General features: G+C 36.4%; 1 protein-coding gene across 2 annotated transcripts in view; it reads left to right on the forward strand.

The window, feature by feature from the left end:
• Positions 1 to 18,221, forward strand: part of TMTC2 (transmembrane O-mannosyltransferase targeting cadherins 2) — a 230,382-nt gene that overhangs the window by 148,206 nt on the left and 63,955 nt on the right. For both annotated transcript variants that reach the window (XM_079303863.1, XM_079303862.1), the window contains exons 4-7: positions 1,713 to 1,827; positions 10,846 to 10,931; positions 11,747 to 11,931; positions 13,524 to 13,602. In XM_079303863.1, the coding sequence (XP_079159989.1) occupies positions 1,713 to 1,827; positions 10,846 to 10,931; positions 11,747 to 11,931; positions 13,524 to 13,602 (465 nt within the window). The remainder of the gene's footprint in view (positions 1 to 1,712; positions 1,828 to 10,845; positions 10,932 to 11,746; positions 11,932 to 13,523; positions 13,603 to 18,221) is intronic.

Raw genomic sequence — 18,221 nt, forward strand, 5'->3', positions numbered from 1 at the left:
AGCAAAATAAGGTTATGTTTTCACAAATTATTTTTAAAAATTATATGTAAGTTTGTGTTTTTCTTCCAAGGGTTAAAGCCTACAGACTGGCTAGTCAGCTTCATTGGTACTTCCAAAGTGTTTTCTCTGGAAAAGAAAGGAAGAATAAAAAGGAAGAGTAGTAATTATGGGGAAATTTGCATATATGCTAGTCAAGTGTAAAAATTGAGTGAACCTGAGAATACTTTTAGCAGCTGTATTTGAAAATGATGGAATGTTTTGTGATTTCTGTTGATCTATTGATCAATAAATACTGATAATTTTTTTTCACTAAATACTAGGGTAAAATTAATTGACTCACAGAAGCGATAGTTTCTTTTCTTATGGAAATATTGCATATATTTTCTTTCTTTGATTTACAGAGTATGTTGTGCTCAGTTGAATTACATGGTTTTAATGAATTCTAAATTGATTTATTAGGTTTTTTTTTTTTTCCAGCAAGGACTAGTTATATTCTGCTCAGAGGAGATTCTGTGTTTGCTGCTGTTTCCATCCTTGTGGTGGGATGATTCTGCAACAAACCACAGCAGCTTGAAAGTGTTGCAATTTCTGAGGAACAAAATGCCTATCCTCAATTATCAACCTACGTAGCAGTATTAGATTAAAACTACATTGACATTTTGCATTAGTCAGAACTAATACAAACTTGGGGAAAAAAATGCAGGGCTCAAGTGAAGTATCAGAGTTAGTTGCTACTTAATCTAATGTTTCAGTGCATCTGGAGGGAAGAATATTCTGACATATATTGTGTTTGGTGGAAAGGACACACATCATCTTTCCATTGATTTCTTTCATGTAAAAAATATGCAAGTAGAACTTTTTTTATGAAACAAATTTGCATTTATAAGCATAGTGTGTTTTATTCATTTTCGCACGCACTCTAATTGTAATTAGCTTTCTAAATTCTGAGTAACAGAGGTTATGTTTTTGTAAAATGTTAGTTTGAATTGCTTTTATAAGTAGCTTTTGTGCCACTCAGCAAAACTGCAAAGAGAACACATGGGGAACTTTAAGTACTTTTTTACCTAAAGTCCTTTATAGATGAGCTATAAAAGCACGTTATGTAACATAATAAATTGTATGGAAAGGGACCAAATGTTTTTCTAGTAGAAAAAAATGCATTTTAGTGATCTGTGTAGTATGTTTATATCCATATGGCATATTTTTAATCCTAGTTAGTTACCTAACTTTTCTTTCAATTCCTGTGTCATATGTCAAATTTTAATACTTCAGTGAGGACTATGTCTACTCTGGAAAATTTTCTTGCTGTGTAGAGTCAATGGGCTTAAAAAACCAACTAGAAAGATGCCTCAGTTCCACATTTGACTCTGGAGATTTTTATTTATAGGTGTTATGAACTAAAATAGTCCTTTCTTTTTGTTGCAGTAATTTCTAGAGACTTTTTTTTTGTAAAAAACTTCCTTTTCCCACCCGAAAGCTATATGCATGCAGAGTGCATGTAAATCACCTCTATGAAATGTGAGTCTCACAAATAAGATGCAGAGAACCAGAGGGCTGGGGGAAAAAAATAAAAAAACAACCTCTCCTCCTGTTCCATAAAAATAGTTTCTTTGTGGGGTTTGTCTCCCTGAGAAACTTCCTGATACTTGCATACTCTGTCATGTGTAATTGGATTGTAGCTCTTTCTGAATACTGTTTTCTCCTCTTGACAGCATGGGGTAACCTTGGAAATGTTCTCAAGAGCCAGAGCAAGATCTCTGAAGCTGAAAGCGCCTATAGAAATGCCTTGTACTACCGCAGCAACATGGCTGATATGCTTTATAATTTGTAAGTATCTGTGGCTTTCCTGGGGTTGAATTGTCTTTGAAACCTGTTGTGAATAGAAATACTTATTTACTTGCTGGAAATGGAGACAATGTTATTTGTTGATCTGTAATAGTTGTTTCATTAATTGTGCTCCTTAAACTATGGGGCAGACAGGATTTTTTTCTTGGTCAGCATTATTGTACATTCACATAATGGGTATGGATAAGGTAAACTTACAAATCTGCTTCAATAAAAGAAAAAAAACCCTACACTAAACAAAGTACCAATAGATGAATTGGTGAGCTGTAGCCTTCCATCTGTTTGAGACTCAATTAAATTGCAAGGTGTTATTTAGACTTCTTTTTCAAGTCTGAATAATACTTTGTGGGCAGAGTGCTTGTAAGCCCTTCCAAGCATGGACCGATACCCTTCCCTTAGCTCCAGTGAAAATGTTAAAACAGCAAATTGCTTTTCTCCTCTGACTGACTTCAGAGCAGCATAGGTTAAATAAAGTTTAATTACTTGTACCCTGTTGTAGGTGAGTAAGAGGATAAGTAACATGAGCATCAAAATAATTAGTCACAGGGGAAAAGGTTTCCCATCTCAATAATGTGCCGAAGACAGAAGCGAGCATTGTGCCAAGCTTTGTCCTGAGGTGGGATGGTGCTGTGTGTCCCATCAGGGAGGGACTGATTCCCTGGCTATCCCAGCTGGGTGTCACACCTGTGCCCCTCTCAGCACTCCTTGTCCTGCTGTCCCTTGCCCTTCCTCCCCCTCCTGCTCTGGCCCAGGCAGCACAAGCCCTCAGAGCAGCTCTGCTGTGTGACAACTGGTCACCTCCATCAGCCACATGCTCTTGTTTTGTGATGTGTGTGGGGGACAGAATCCAGGTGACTGCTATTCCATAGGCAGCTGTTTGAAAATAATACCCTGCAAGCAGCAGGAAAATGTGACTGTAAGATAAACAAAATATGCAAAAACTGCATTCAAATAGTAAACCTCTTCAATCAATCAGTCAAACATAAAATAACGTTCTGCCTGTAAATACAGTTTAACATGACTACTCATAATATGTGAAAATGAAGTTTGCCATAATAGGGTTTTTACTAATTTTTTCCTTGCTTAAAAAGGAAGTTGACCATTTCATTAATTTGCCTTTCAGTTAAGCAAATGAATTATTGAATTTTTACTGATCATTTAGTTACACAAATACATGTATGTACATAATTTTCCTCTCTGTTAGGCAGTGAGGAGAATGAAAAACATGTTTTTAAGAGGAATCTTCTGCTCACATTTAAAAAAAAAACTTCAGAACCGCGCAGAAGGTTGTAGGAAATAAAGTGACAAGATTAATACATATCTATTTCCTATATGCTATTTGCTTTGAAGGTGAAAATTATAACTATTAAATTGTTTGTATGCCTCTACAGTACTTTTATCTGTTACAGTGTTGTAGAGAGAAGCTAAAGTTAATGCCAAGGTAAGAAGAGGAAAGGGGGTTGGACAATAAAGACAGGGACATAAAAGAGATCAGATTTTTCAGTCTTTTGGCTGTTCTCAGAATAAGCTGCTAGTCTTCCAGTTTTCCATTGATACACAAAATATATGTCTATAAACCTTCATCTCTGTTGAACAAAAAAGTTTTTGCAATTCTACTGAATTTTTGTGGAAGGATTTTATCTAAAATTCTGGTTGAAATATATATGGCATAAGAAGTAAAGTTCAATTCTTAGCCTTTCCACTATATTTAATACAATAGAAGCCCCCATTTCTTAAACAAGTTTTACAAAAAACCCAGTTATTCAGCAGTAGTTGAAAAAGCTTGCATCATATTTTCTTTTTGTAGGCTTTATCAATATGATGGTAAATGAAGTGTCTTTTGATATTACACCAATGAAACATTTATTTCCAGCACAAACCCTCAAGAGCTCGTTTGCAAGTTAAACCCATCCTTGGCATGTAGTTCTGTGGGAGCCTTTTACAAAAATCTTCTGTGTGGAAAATGTGTCTTATACACACTTACAGGAGTCCAGCCAGTTTTGCTGTTCCTGGTTCACTATGTGCCTTGGAAACGAAAACAATCACTCCATAGAACTCCTGAAAAAAGTGTCTTTATAGTTATTTAGAAGCACTGTATGCATTTCACATGTTTGTTATTGTTTCTAAGCACTTATGCCTTAGTATTTGATGCAAATTAATTGGCATGTGCAGCTCAGTGTTCACTCATAGCAAGAACAAATCCAAGTGCTCTCTGCTAAAGAACAAATTATTAAGGTTTAACTCACAATTTTAAGGGATAGCAAAGAGAGAACCTACATAAGCAGAAGTGCTTGATCTCTTCTTCTTCTATGAATTGAAATGTGAGGTTAGCTTGGAAGTTGACAACTAATACATTAACATCCAAAGAATTTAACAGACTAGATGAATGGCTGAATTCAGTGCTGTATTTTTGGTTTTTGACTTATAACCTTATGGCTCTGAGTTACAGCTGCTTTTGCCATTTAAAAAATGTTAATATGCATAAATGCATAATTACATAATCTACATTTGAAGGTTGGCCTTGTTATGAACATGTTATATTTGTGTTCTCAAAGCTATGTAGCTCTGCTGATTTCAACTAAATTTCATAGGGTAGTAAATCAGCATAAAATGACCTATCTTTCTCTGCATTTTTTTGACTGAGAAAATCATACATTTTAATACTGTGAAGTACCAAGGACAGAGCTGTAGAGAAATTAGAGTTTATTCTTTCTAACAAGGACAGATTCAGTAGATTAAAAACAAACTATTTTAGTTTGCTTTGGCTTTTCAGTCTTTGTTATCTTATGATTGTTGCCTAAAGCTTGTAGGGTTTTTTGTATTGTTTCAAATTGCTTATAGGGTCTCAAGTAAAATTGTTTATCAGTTAAAAGACAGTTTTGCATATAGTATTTCACTTGTGTTTAGGCCTGGCTGTGCTTAGAGCATTTTTTTTGTCATCCACATAATAATCTATGTTACCTTGAGTTTCTCATGTGATTATAAGGATGTTCTCAATTTCACATAGGTATTGAATATTCCTTTAAAATTATACTAATTGCTTGAAGTGTTGTAATTTTGGAGTATACAGTGCCCTATAAAAGATTAATTTCTAGCAATCAGCCATCCCCTTGCTTCTCTCCTGAAATATTTCATTTTCCCTTTACTGATATAACACTGTGAGTACAAGTTCATTATTCAAATATTTTTTTTTTTTTAATAAGGTTGGATTATGAATATCCATAAAATTTACATTGGAAATCTTAGGGTATTATATAATTAACTGTGGATTTTTTTAAATGTTTCTGTTAGAAATTTCAGCTACTATTGATGACTTCCTATCCTAGAAAGTGTAGGATTGCAGTGTTTTAGAAGCAAAGTTTAAATAACTCTGCATCCTTAGGTAAAAGTAATTATAAGAGACAAAAATCTCTAAAAGCAGTATGACCTACAAACCTGTGCTGGACTGTGGTTGAACTTTCCCCAGACAAAGTTCCTGCAGCACTCACCTAGTAGGAAACAGGTCAAGGTTATGGTTCCTCTTCCTTGATAGCCCAGAAGTTTTTATCATTCAGGATGTTGAGTTAAAAAGCAAAGAGGATGTGTCATCTGATGTCTAAGTACTAAAAAAATTTGTTTTTCTCAGCTGTGAATGCAAACTTGTTGCAAATCTGTTTGGAATCAATCTCTGCTTTGCCAGTAGTTCTTCCTCTGTCAAAGACAGCAGCTAAAATTTGTGTCTTGCTGTAACCAAAGATGCCTTGATAAAATCCTGCTGTGATTTGAGACTGGCTCTTGAGGTAGCACCCAAAGGTCACTTAGGTGACTGGTGGTTTCCTGCAGTGCAAAACTCTTCTCTGGGGCACTTTGCAGAGCCTATATGAAGTAGAGATGGTTTTCAAAGCACATTGAAAGCTGAAAGACATTCAGTGACCTAGCTATTCAATTACATGTCTCAATATTTGAAATTGTGGGCATTTACAGTCCTTGCATAAAGTTCCACCATTTTATAAAATTAGGAGAACAATGGTTTGCATCTGCCATTCAGTTTCAAGAAAGACCCTCATGTAGGAAGTTCTTTCCAGCTCTCTATCTATATTGATTTCTGGGGCACATGAGAGGGATTAGGTATCTGGTTTGAGGACTGCAGGACACAGCACAGCACTGCCCATTGTCCAAAGCAGTGAGAAAAACAGGAGCAATGCTATTCCTCATCCTCATAGCAGCACTCCCTCTGTCAAGGAAATGGGGTTGTGCAAGTTGATGTGGCTCTGAAAAGGTGGTATTCCCAACTAAACCGTACCAGTAACAGGAAAAAAACCCCAAAATTGTATTTGCTGACCAATTTGCTTGCATTTGGGAAGCTCTTCCCCACATCTGGGAGAACATAACAGTTTTGCTATGCTGTCTGAAAGACTAGAGGTTGTTTAGGGGGTGATAGTTTAGTTTTGTTTTTGGGTTCTTTTTTTACTTCTGGAGTGATAGATTGTTTAGTGACCTCTGCAAAGGAAACGGTTATTCTCTGGTTTTTTTGGCTCTTTTTGATAAAATAGTATATTTTGTGGTAGCATCCTTACCTTTCTACCCACTAGTCTTGCAAATGACAGTGGAAGAGTTGCCTTAGGCAAAGCAGATCCAGTCTTGCTGTGTGACTGGAGCCACATCTGTGTTGGGAATAAAAGAGGATTTTCTTCCATTCCTTTCTTTGTTTGCCAGTGCAGCATTTAAGTAGATACAGTCCTTTGTAGATAATCCCACCTGAAATCAGTGGGATGAATGTGGCTTGAGGCACAGAAGAGCCCCAGTCATGGCAAATAGCTAACAGACCTGTATTAGTTGTTATAAACCAGTAAACAAAATTGATTAAACTTTGTTTCAGTGCTGTACCTGGGTTGAAAATGTTATAAATATTTCACTTACACACGTGTTTACTCTGACAGTTGCTGTTCCTGTGTATTGTACTGGGCCAATTTATGCCAGTTTTAGTCACTGAGGAGCTTGCTTTGTAAGCCGACCAGCTGACTAGAATAGGACTACCAATAGGAAGACATTATTATGAAACTTGAGAAATACCATGGTCCATCTACTGCTTATTTGTATTCTGTGATTGCCTTCTGGTCTCTGAAAACATTTTTGTGCCATTAGTATTTAGTGATTTTCGATCAAAACCAAAGCAGAGGAGGAAGACAGGAAGATTTTTCACTGTTGGTGAAGCAAGATAGGTAAGAGTTGGCAGGTTAAAGCATTCAGAAAGGTTGCAAACAACTGATTTGAGGGGAGGTGTTTTCCTGCATGAGCTAAATGAGCAATTCTATCTACAGAAATTATGTGCATCATTTCCAGATATTCAGAACTTGCTTTTGAATTTTTTTTCTTTCTATTTTTCTTCCTATTTAAAGAAAACCAAAAACAAACAACAGGATTCTGAGCCACTTCCTAAGTCACTTGGAGAAGTCTGCTACTTCTGCAGGCAGCCAGCACATATCCTCCATTTCATAAATGATCAACACACCATGTAAAAGTAGATGGAAGTAATGCAGGCAAAAAAACCCCAAAAAACAAAACAAAAAAAAAAAAAACAACACCAAAAAAACCACAAAAGCAAAACCAAACAAATATGTTGTAAAGTTCCAGAATCTTGCTACTTATGATAGTTAGAACTTTTCTCCTAATTAATCTAAATTAATTCAGGAGCAGTTTATAACTGTCCACTGAATGTCCTATGGTTTAAGTAGCTTTTTCTTTTCCAAATACATTTATCTTTATGTATTTCACAGAATCAAAGAAATTCTGGAAGGGACCACAGTGGATCATCTGGCCCAACCTCCCTGCTCAAGCAGGGTTATCCCAGAGTATGTGGCACAGGGTTGTGTCTGTACAATTTCTGAATATTTCCAGTGAGGGAGGCTCCACAACCTCTCTGGACAATCTGTTCCAGTGTGTGGTCACCCACACAGTGAAGATGACTTTCCTCATGTTCATTTATTCTTTCATGCTACTTGTCTTACTAAACTATAGAAGCCACATTTTTTTCCAGTTATGTCAGTAAACTGTCTTTGAACAGAATTTGTATATTTCATTGAACATTTTCATTTGTCTGCCTTACAACTAGGAAAGTGAGATGGGGAGAATATAACATTTTGGAAGTATCAACTTGAAGCAACTGTTTCTGCGTTTTGGTTTTTTGTGCGGGAATTTTGGAAGTTAGACTTTTTTATTTAGTTTGTTTGGCATTTTTAGTAACTATAGAAAGTTGAAAGTACCAGAAAGACTTTAAGGTCTTCATCCAAGTTTATCACTTGAACTTACTATTTTGTATCAAGCATCCTTACTTCAATGATGTTCTTTGCTTTGCTCATCCTTGAGTAAGGAAAAGGAAGGCTTTGCATCTTTGTAACCACACAAGCTAGGTACATACTCAACATGTGTCAGTTGCTCTGCTCCACCTCTGGTTTATGTCCAGTGCTTCTCACTGCATTGATGCCTTTGTGGTCTTTCTGCTCTTTCTCCCCTTGCCAAAAATCTCCAAAGAGTAGTTATGATTTTGCAGTGTAAGCAAAGAAGTGAAAGGCATGTCAAAAACTGGTCTGCTCCTGGCTATAGTGGACATTTCCTTGTCCAGCCAAGTGCCCTGGCCACTGGAAGAGATGAGGTACTGGAATCTGCAGTGCCTGCAAGGTGTGAACTCCAGCTGAGGGATGTTCTTCTAGAGAAGTCAGCTTTTTCTTGATTTTTTTCCCTTTGTTTCATCTCAAACTAGAAATGGACACTCATAAATCTAGCAATGTTTGTACTGTCATTAGCTGCAGTGAAAATCAGGACAATTTTCACAAGCAGAAGAGGCAGTTTCATGCCTTTGTAAGATTATATTCTTCCTCTCCTTCTTCTCCCAAACTCATAAAAAACACAAAACACTAATTACTAGGTAGAATTCAGCAGTCAGTTCTTCATCTGAGCTGCTTGGGTTATATACATGAGAAAGAGAGGAGGAGTGAGACACACACACACACTGACAGACTGACAGTTAATGGAACAGCTTTTAAAAGGAAAACGTCTTTTGGAAGAGAAGTTAAAAAAAAAAAAAAGTCTCAAGTAATAAATCAAAAGTGTCAGTATTAGAGCATGTAGTGAATGCAAAAAATTCATTTGTAATAATTGCAAATAAAAGTTCTTTTAATCACAAACCCACAAATGTTGTACACTTACCAAAGTAACTACTTTTGGTGAAGTTGACCAATTACTGTATTGCTTATCTCAATATGTTACATTATTTATTTCAGAACTAAAATAAGAATGGAATTTCTTAGATAAATTTTTTTAGAACTGTGTTTGAGAATGTTTTTGCTTTTTAAAAAATTAAGAAGCACCTTAAATGTCAGACCATGCACCTCATTTTTTTTCTGTTAATTCTCCTGCTCTCAATAGCAAACAGGATCAAAGTACCATAATTAATCTTCCTTGAAGTAAGGGCAGTGTATAATAATTTTTACAGTAAACAAAATTCAGCTTTTAGAACATTTAGAAAATATTATTTCTGTTCTGATGATCATACCTCTTGCCATTTGCAAGATACTTGACATAAGTTACAAAACTAGGTGCCATGCCAAAAAGTATCCTGAATGTATTCCCTCATTGCTTACTTTACTTCAAGTACCTACTAAATGTACGTTCTGTTAATATTCAAAATTATTTACTACCTAATCTGAAATTATTTGGGAAACCAGTACAAAATGAGGTCATGTGATGCTGATAGTAGAGAAGAAAAAGAGGATATATTCCTCAGTTGTTTTAAATCCTGACCCACTGACAAGAAGCAAAAAACAGGGTGGCTACTTAAGCTAATTGCCCTACTCTTTTCATCTCTTGAAGTTTACTGGTTTAATTTAGAAACTCTTCCTGAGATGTTAGAGGGAAGTAAAATCTTTTCTGGTTTGAGACTGGAGGTAAAAGAATACCAAACTCTTTGCAGTTTAAAAGGCTATCAGCAGATAAAAGCATAGAGTAAGAAAAGAAAATTGCTGTGGGTTAGGGAATCTAGAGGTAAATATGGTACTACTTCCATCTTAGAAAAACAGCTATGTTTTTTCCTGTTTCTTCCTGTTTTTTTCCTAGTGTTTTTCTGGATATTTTGAGCTATATGACAAAGAATGTTTAGCCCTGGATACTGAGATCTGAGTCTCCATTCCAAAATGACTAATTTTTAAGGATTTTTAAATAATTCTGGTTTTAATGTATTTGTATATGCTCTTTTTCAGTCTTCTGAAACTTTGGAAAACTGTAATGCTTTGGGTCTTCATTTAAGCATTCAGTATACATTTATGTCAATGATGTCCAGACCACTCTCAGAAATTTGTGGGTAGCTGGTATAAATCATAATTCACAAGGATGTTTGTCTTAAAAGCTAAATTAAAGCCCATCTATTATGATGCTGGAAATACTCAGTATAGTTTTTAATACCTCTTCACTTAGTAAAATTGTTCAGAGTGTAAAGAATACAAGAAAAACCAGATCTGTTGCAGGTGCTTGCTTACCTGTACAGTGAATAATTTAATGAAATTACTCAACAAGGGGGCTCCTGACCATAACACTGAAGGGCTGGGTGCTTAACTTTATAAGGCATTTGAAAATGCTTATTTCAGATCAAGAGAAGAAGCCAAGCCAATAATGAATGACTTGCAAGTACTCCATCATATTCTGTCTACTTTGAAAAAGTCTTGCAGGTTAACATTTTCTTGACTGAGTAAATGAATCTCCTGATTTCTAAAAAAGCCCAAACTATCCTGTTTAACATCTGATTTGTTAAAGTTATTTGGATGCACACCTGATGTCTATGAATCCATATTTATACATGGAATAATTTTCACACTGAACTGTTAGTGAGTGCTTCTATCTCTGAAATACCAGTAAGCATATTTTTCTTTGTTACCCAATTTTTGTTTTCAGTTTGTTTTCAAGTTACTCTTTGTAGTAACCTCACACCTCACTTTCTCTTTTATTTTTCTTTTTTTTCCGCTTATGCAGAGGATTACTACTTCAGGAAAACAGCAGATTTTCAGAGGCATTGCATTACTACAAACTGGCAATTGGTAGCAGGCCAACACTAGCTTGTAAGTATTTTAACTGTACAAGCTTTTATAATATTGACTATAGTTTTAGTAGAAAATTTTCCTACTGTTTTATAATGCTTTCTCTTTTTTTTCAGAAGCTTTTAAGTCTGAAAGCAAAAGGTGAAATTGTGCTCTTGAAAGGAAATGTTTATTAGTAAGCAACTACATTTAATGTGGTACAAGTAAAAAGCAGATGATATATTAACACTCAGCAGCATTACTGGTGTTGAGCCACAGATACTACTGCCCAAATTTTCAGGCTCCTGTTTTCTGTTTCTTACAGCCAGTCCCTGATATTTATGTGACTGAATAATACAAATATTTTTTAAGTCCTTTCATTTTTTCTTTCTTGCCTGGGGAAAGTGGAGAATAATCATTCGGATGTTGCCAGTAATAGATTCCAAAATTTAGTGGTGCTATTTAAGATGGCTGAGGCTTTTGTACCATCAGTATTAATCTTCTCTGTGTGTATATATGTTTTTATGTGTATGTATATTTTTTGGAATGCTGCAAACAGTGGTGCTATATGCTTTATACAGTCCTAAATAGAGGAACTAAATAGAACACCCTGCCTAACCAGTGATTCCTTCCCTCCTTACTCAGTCTTTATAGTTACTTTCTTCTTTTCTTTTCTCTGAACTTCTATCTTTTATATGTTCACATATGTTACATGTTCACACTCACACCAATGAGTGATTTATGTTATTCAAAAACCAAATTAGATTAATATGGGATCTCTGCCAGGTACTACTTAGAGTTGAAACAGATATAGTATAATAGAACTTCATTAAAAGAACATTTTTCCCTCTTCACAGCTGCTTATTTAAATACTGGTATCATCCTGATGAACCAAGGGAAGACAGAGGAAGCCAGGAGAACTTTTGTGAAGTGTTCAGAGATCCCTGATGAAAATCTGAAAGATCCTCATGCTCATAAGAGCTCTGTTACCAGCTGTCTTTACAACTTAGGAAAACTTTTTCATGAACAAGGACACTATGAGGTAAGACTCCAGATTTGTATATAATATATTTATAAAACCTTAGTATTCAAATAATACATGCTGCTTCCACCCAGACTTTCAAAATGTATCACATGCATGAATTGATTTGATTTCACCAGATCAAGATTAGCATTCTCTACAGAGAATATTTGCTCTCTATAGCCACTGGTGCAATGCTATTAATTAGCAGCATGATGTTCTCATGTCAGAGTGAGCATTAGCACTGGTCACATCTTATCTGTGTTAGTTCATTGGTTTTGGCTTTGTACCCGTAGCTGCTGTGCAAGGATAGAACCTGATTAAAGGTCAATCAACCTGAAGTGTAGAGGCATTGTAATTCAAAACACAGTAAGTACACTTTTACCTGGAAAAGTGCAATTATGCTTGCATTTAAGTCTTCAGAAATAAGACCCAGTTGAAATAATTTAAAACTTTGGTGATTAAAAGCATTCCATCGTGTGTTATTTTCAGATATCTTGACCTAAGTAGGTTGTGTATTTTTAATGTAACAATAAACTGCACCCACCCATCCCATCTCATTTACACATGCAACTGAGACTGTTGTGACTCCTCTCCATTTTCCCTGATGAACTTAATTGAAACTGGACATTCACTTGAGGTTTGACCTTTAGCAGTGTTTGAAAGAAATTCATTCTCTCTTTGCATTGTCAGGCATACTTCAGAACAGGAGTTGTGAGTGGTTTTGATCCATGTAGTGTTCCTTGCCATGACAGTTATGTCAGCTGTTTGAGATCAGGCATGCACAAGCTGGACAGACTCCCTGTCTTCTGCCTGCTGCATCCAGCTCTGTCAGATGGAGTTTCTAATTGGTTAAAATACAGACAGCTAATGCATATATACAGAGAAGACAACAGCAGCGTGTTGTCTGCACAGGAGTTCAGTGCCTGCATGATACAAGAGCTTCTAAGAATATAAAACTTCAGATTTCTTCCTGGTGGCCATTGCAGCCTTCATACAGCTGTGACTGTTTGATGCAGAGCTGACAGACTGACCAGCAAGCATCCAAAATGGTGAATGAATAAATGTGTGCTCAGGTAATTCAAGACACAGTGTATTTGCAAAGGGATTCCAGTTTTGACTCTCCTGACTTTACAGTGCATCTCATTCTTTCTGTGGAGCAGATTTCAGTTGTGAGGATTATGCTTTGTTATTATTTGGCAGTAGACAATGGTTTCTTTATTTTTAGGTCACTTAGTGTAGTTAATCATCAGAATGTCCTTTGTCTGCCATTCAATAATACTCCATATTCTTTGACAGACTATAGAATTTTATGTTTATAAACTTATCAGTCATTAAGAGGTATGAAAAAATTTCCTTGTTACTTTTGCCTGGAAAAGAAGTTGCAGCATTTGAACTAACTTGACCTTTTGTCTATAAGCCTCACTGAATTTGGTAAATTCAGGTAAAAGAAAACTTTTTAAAAGGACAAATTTTGTACTTTCTGTGTCATTTTTGATGCTGATGTTTCTCTATACCTTTCATTTGGGGAAGGAAGATAGTTTGGTTTTACTTTATATGTGAAAGGATGCTTTTTTAAGTTGGGGTTTTCCCACCTGTGTGTCTGTTTTCAGGAGGCCCTTACGGTTTACAAAGAAGCAATACAGAAAATGCCAAGGCAGTTTGCACCACAGAGCCTATACAACATGATGGGTAAGTGCATTGTTAGTGTTTCAGAATGATATTTGAGGAGTCAGGGTGAAACAAAAGACCTTATCCAGGCAACTGGTGCTCAAATTAATGAGCTAATAAAGCCCAAAAATAATTACCTTCAGTGGAAGCCAAACTAGGTTCAGAGCTTAAATGCCAGCAACTGCAATGCTGGATAAGGTACAATAAATGATGAGACTGTTAGACACTGGATGCCTTTAAGAGTGTCAGTGCAGCAGTTTTACATTTAGAATGCATGGATTAATGTTTTTCTTTGTCTCTAGAATCTCTCATCCACTACTTTGGAGTCTCCATGTGCCCACATGTGTGTGGGTATTAGATGTTGAAATGCCTTGTAAACCAACAAGGCAAACAGACCCACAGAGATAGCTGGACTTTTTAGAGTCTTTCTTTAGGTTGTGCCAAAAACTTATTTCCAGCTGATGTGCTTTAGTTTAGATATCTACAATGAGAGAATTCTTCTTATTTTTCTTCCAGGACCACCTATCTATCCTTCAAAATTTTAAGAGTCCATCAATTTATCTGTGAGGTGTTTTTGTTTGACTTCAGTTCCTCATATTCTTCATTACATTTTTATATGGGATACATTAAACAGAAAAAAGAAAGAAAATAATATGAATTATTACTTATAGTACTCAGATCTGAAAACAGGAGGGCTGTTTCTTATTGTTCCAGAGTTTCTTGTAAGTGGAATTCTCTCTCAAAGAGAGAATGTGTTTCTGCTAAGGAATCTCAGTTTGACCCACTCCTCTCTTGTTTGGGATAGAAAAGGATGTAAGAGCCTTTACTTTAAAATAGTTCAAAGTGGAGCAATTAAAAATATCTGTGGAAACAGGATCAGCAGGAAGATATGGGGTTTTGTGTGGTGCCCCCCTGCCAATGCCACGTGTACAAGGGAATGTATTGGTTGATACCAATTGCTTTACACAGGTCTTGACACCTTATTCAGGAAAGGCATCTTTTATTAGTACCTTACAAGTATTAGGGCATAGGAAAAAGTAAAATTGCAGTTGTAATTGACGCTGTATGTTTGAAAAATGCAAATGTAAATGCTAGATTAAGTAGTTCTCTGCCATGGTAGCAAACTATCTAATGTCAATTTAAGCACTTCCTTAGCAGTTCATACAGTTCAATGGAGAGTTACTTCACCCTGAATACTAAGCTTTACCAGATTAATGCCAATAGCTAAAATCCATAAATTACACAAATTGATTATTGCATATACTTCTTTTCACTGTCAGTCTTGGTGAAATTATAATTTTATCAGTTTTTATTTATCAGTATTTGCTGATCAGTGTGGTGGTGGTGGTTTCAACAGTCACCACTGTGTGAATTAAACCTCTGCTTACTATTGGTGTCCTGTATTGACTGCTCAAATTCTCTGAAGTTTGATTGTCCTTTTCAGTGTAGATAGATTTTTCATAATTCTTATAAAAGTGTTCCTCAGAATGCAAAATTGGAAAGCATAAACCAATGCTGTTTCTAGCATGTAATGCTTGTTTTATTGCAAATCAGGCATGGGCTACCCTTTTTCAATGAACACATGCTGCCTTTAAAACCCCTATAACCTGTAAGTTTCTTCAGATTTTTTTTTTTCATTAAGTTTTAGATTCAGGAGGCCATTCTCAATTTCCTTAGTAAGCACAGTCTGTGATGTCCAAGTTCACTCTGTTCCTGGGGTTTGCATTTTTCAACTCACAAAACCACAGACTAGCTCAGTCCTTTGCCCAGGCTTGGCTCCTGCTATACTTCCTCCCTTCTCTCCTTAGCCCATCCTCTGGTTTCTGCTTCCTTTAAGCTGCTGCCAACACTTCATGGATGTCCTGCTGCCGTAACAAGACATGGTCAATTGAGTGTACTTTAGCTTCTTGTAGAGCTCTGAGAATTTCAATTTAATTGACATAGCTTATATTTGTAGTTTGGTTGCTGTTGTGATGGCAGCTTTTGCAGGGAAGACAGAACTTGCTTCACACTGGTTGCTGAAGTGTTGCTTGTAGGTTATGCTGCAAAGGTAATCCACAGGGCTGCATAAAATTGGGTGGTGACTTGAATAGATGGCACTGCAGCTGTATTAACATGACTCAGACTGGTTTGTTCAAAGCTGTCCTGGATGTGTCTAGATAAGCCTACATGGCTGCATTTAGTCTTTCCTACCTGAGATGACAAGACAGAGCTAGGTAGCTATGCTTCTTTATAAAGTGGAAAGAAAACCATACCTCTGGGGAGTAATGAAGCCCTTCTGATTTAGACATCTCTGTAAGATTATGCACATAATCCCTGCAAGCATACTGCTCCTCTAAAAGGAGCTGACTAATTTAGACTTAGTAGCTGGAGTTGGGTGAGATAAATCCTAAATACCTTTTCAGTCATCTCTTTGCTTTGTGTGTGACAGGAGAACAAGGCAACTGCATCCATTATCAGGAGTGCATCCGCTCTGCAGCTCATATGGTGTCTCTGAGTATCAGAAGGCTGCCTGGAGTGTTTATTTCTGTTTTGATGTTCAAGACAAAATTATAAACATGTTCGCTATAACACTTTCTTTGATAAACAGCATTACATAAACTTGTCTGCCCACTTCTTGCCTTTAAAAGGGAGACTAGAGGAACTGAAATAGGCCAGTCCTGTCTCGTGTGCTTGCAGTTGCATATACCTGACTGAGCTGTCCCCACTCCTTGTATGCTCATTGCTGGGGAAGAAAGGGGAGAAAATAGGGAGTGCCCCCTATCTGCTTGGGAAGTAGCAGAAGGAAGTAGTTTTTCCCATCTGCTTAAATGTGGAAAAAATCTTCACAGCTTATCATGAAATCCAAGAAAAGTCACAGTTTGAGGATTAACTGCTGTGCTTGTTATTGTGATGACTGTATTCACAGTCTCTGGCATTCTCTTTGCTTGATTGAGTGGAACACATAGTGCTACATATTGGCATGTCATATAAGGAAACAGTGCGTCCTCTGATTTTTAATAACTGCTCATTCATGTAATTGAAGATTTTTTGGAAGGTTTTTTTTCTCCTGTATGATGTACATGGCCTACTTGAAAGAGAATAAACAGGAGATGAACTGTTTAAACAGAATCAGGTTTAAACTCCAGCACTCTGTGAGTGCAGTAGCATTAACACTCCAGCAGTGCTAAGCCTTTACACCACCTGCTTTCCCTGTTTGTTACACTTCTTTTCCTGTGCTTGCTTCTATTGGCCTTTTGCTCTGACAGCCTCAATGACTCATTCCTCTGGTGTGTCAGTCTGCCTGACAGACTGTCATCCTTTAAAACACTCTGTAACTTGCCTCTTGATGGGAAAAAGAAGTATTGGGGCTCAAGAAGCAGGCATCCATTTGGCTTTCCATTTTTTTTAATGGTACAAAAGACATGGCTGTAATGCCAGCATCAGATGTTCTAAGTTTGTGCATATGAGAAAGTTGCAGGGAAGATTTCGGTCTCCTGTTGCTGTGATTTATTTTGCCAGGTGTGCAACAACTCAGCTAAGGAAACCATATGTTTCTCTGGCAATGTACCAAGAAATAAAACCTTTTCATTTTTTTTTTTCCTTAGGAGAACCCAAAACAGCTAAAAATTGAAAATTTAAAACTAGAATCAAAACAATTATTCAGCAAGCTCTATAAGGTTGGCTTGGTATTTATTTTCTGTATGCCATATTGCTTTGATGTAAATTAAAAAGTACATGCTAAGGTTACACAGATTAATTTGCTTGGCATGGCAGCTTGCACTACAAAGACCAGAGTCCAGCTCAGCTGTATTAAATAGGTAATATATTTTGTTTAAAGTTTCAATTAAAGCCTGAGGTCAAAAGATAAAATGGTTCCTGTGGGATCTTGAACACTTTAATGCCAATATTAGGATTGCTTAAGGATCAGCCTCTGCTCTAGATGTCTTTTGCATTCCTTGAAATCTGATATTCTACAGTTGATTGTATTACATTGCTTTTAAAACCACACTAGCCCACCTGCTACAGTAATTCATACTTCTGACAGTTAAGTGGTGTGAAGTGGACCATGGAGGCTTTATTTTAATACCAAACAGTAACAAGAAAGATGGTGGGGTGGCATTGTTCAGGCTTAGATTGGCAAGTTGTGTCATAAAGACAAATGTCTTGATTGCACTTCATCTGCCCTTGCTAACTAACATCTGAATATCTATTTTCAAATGCACTTCAGACAGAGCCTTACAAACAATTTTTATGAGAAATGCAAGTCACAAAAAGGTAACATTGCAGGAGTGAATACAGTTCACGATGCACAAAGTTTAAATTTCTCCTTGAGAATCTGCTGGACTGCAAACGGACAGAAAACAAATCATACTCAAGTGTACAGTTCAGAAAAGGGGAGCCAGATTTTACATCTGGTGCAGAGGTTTGTCTCATATGTACAAAGGCTTAGCATGCAGAGAGACTTTTGGTGTTGATGATTATAACATAGCTATCACTTTACTTGATTATGCTTTTGGGTGGATGTGGCTGTTTTTACAAACCTGTTAATATTTTTAAGGTTCCTATCCCATTTACCCCTTGCTCCCATTAGATGTTTTGTTATTGAATTATTTTGAAATAGTGTTTAGAACTTCAGGAAACCCTTTGGTATAGTTTTA

Source organism: Erithacus rubecula (assembly GCF_903797595.1).
Source record: "Erithacus rubecula genome assembly, chromosome: 4".
Classification (NCBI taxonomy): Eukaryota; Metazoa; Chordata; class Aves; order Passeriformes; family Muscicapidae; genus Erithacus; species Erithacus rubecula.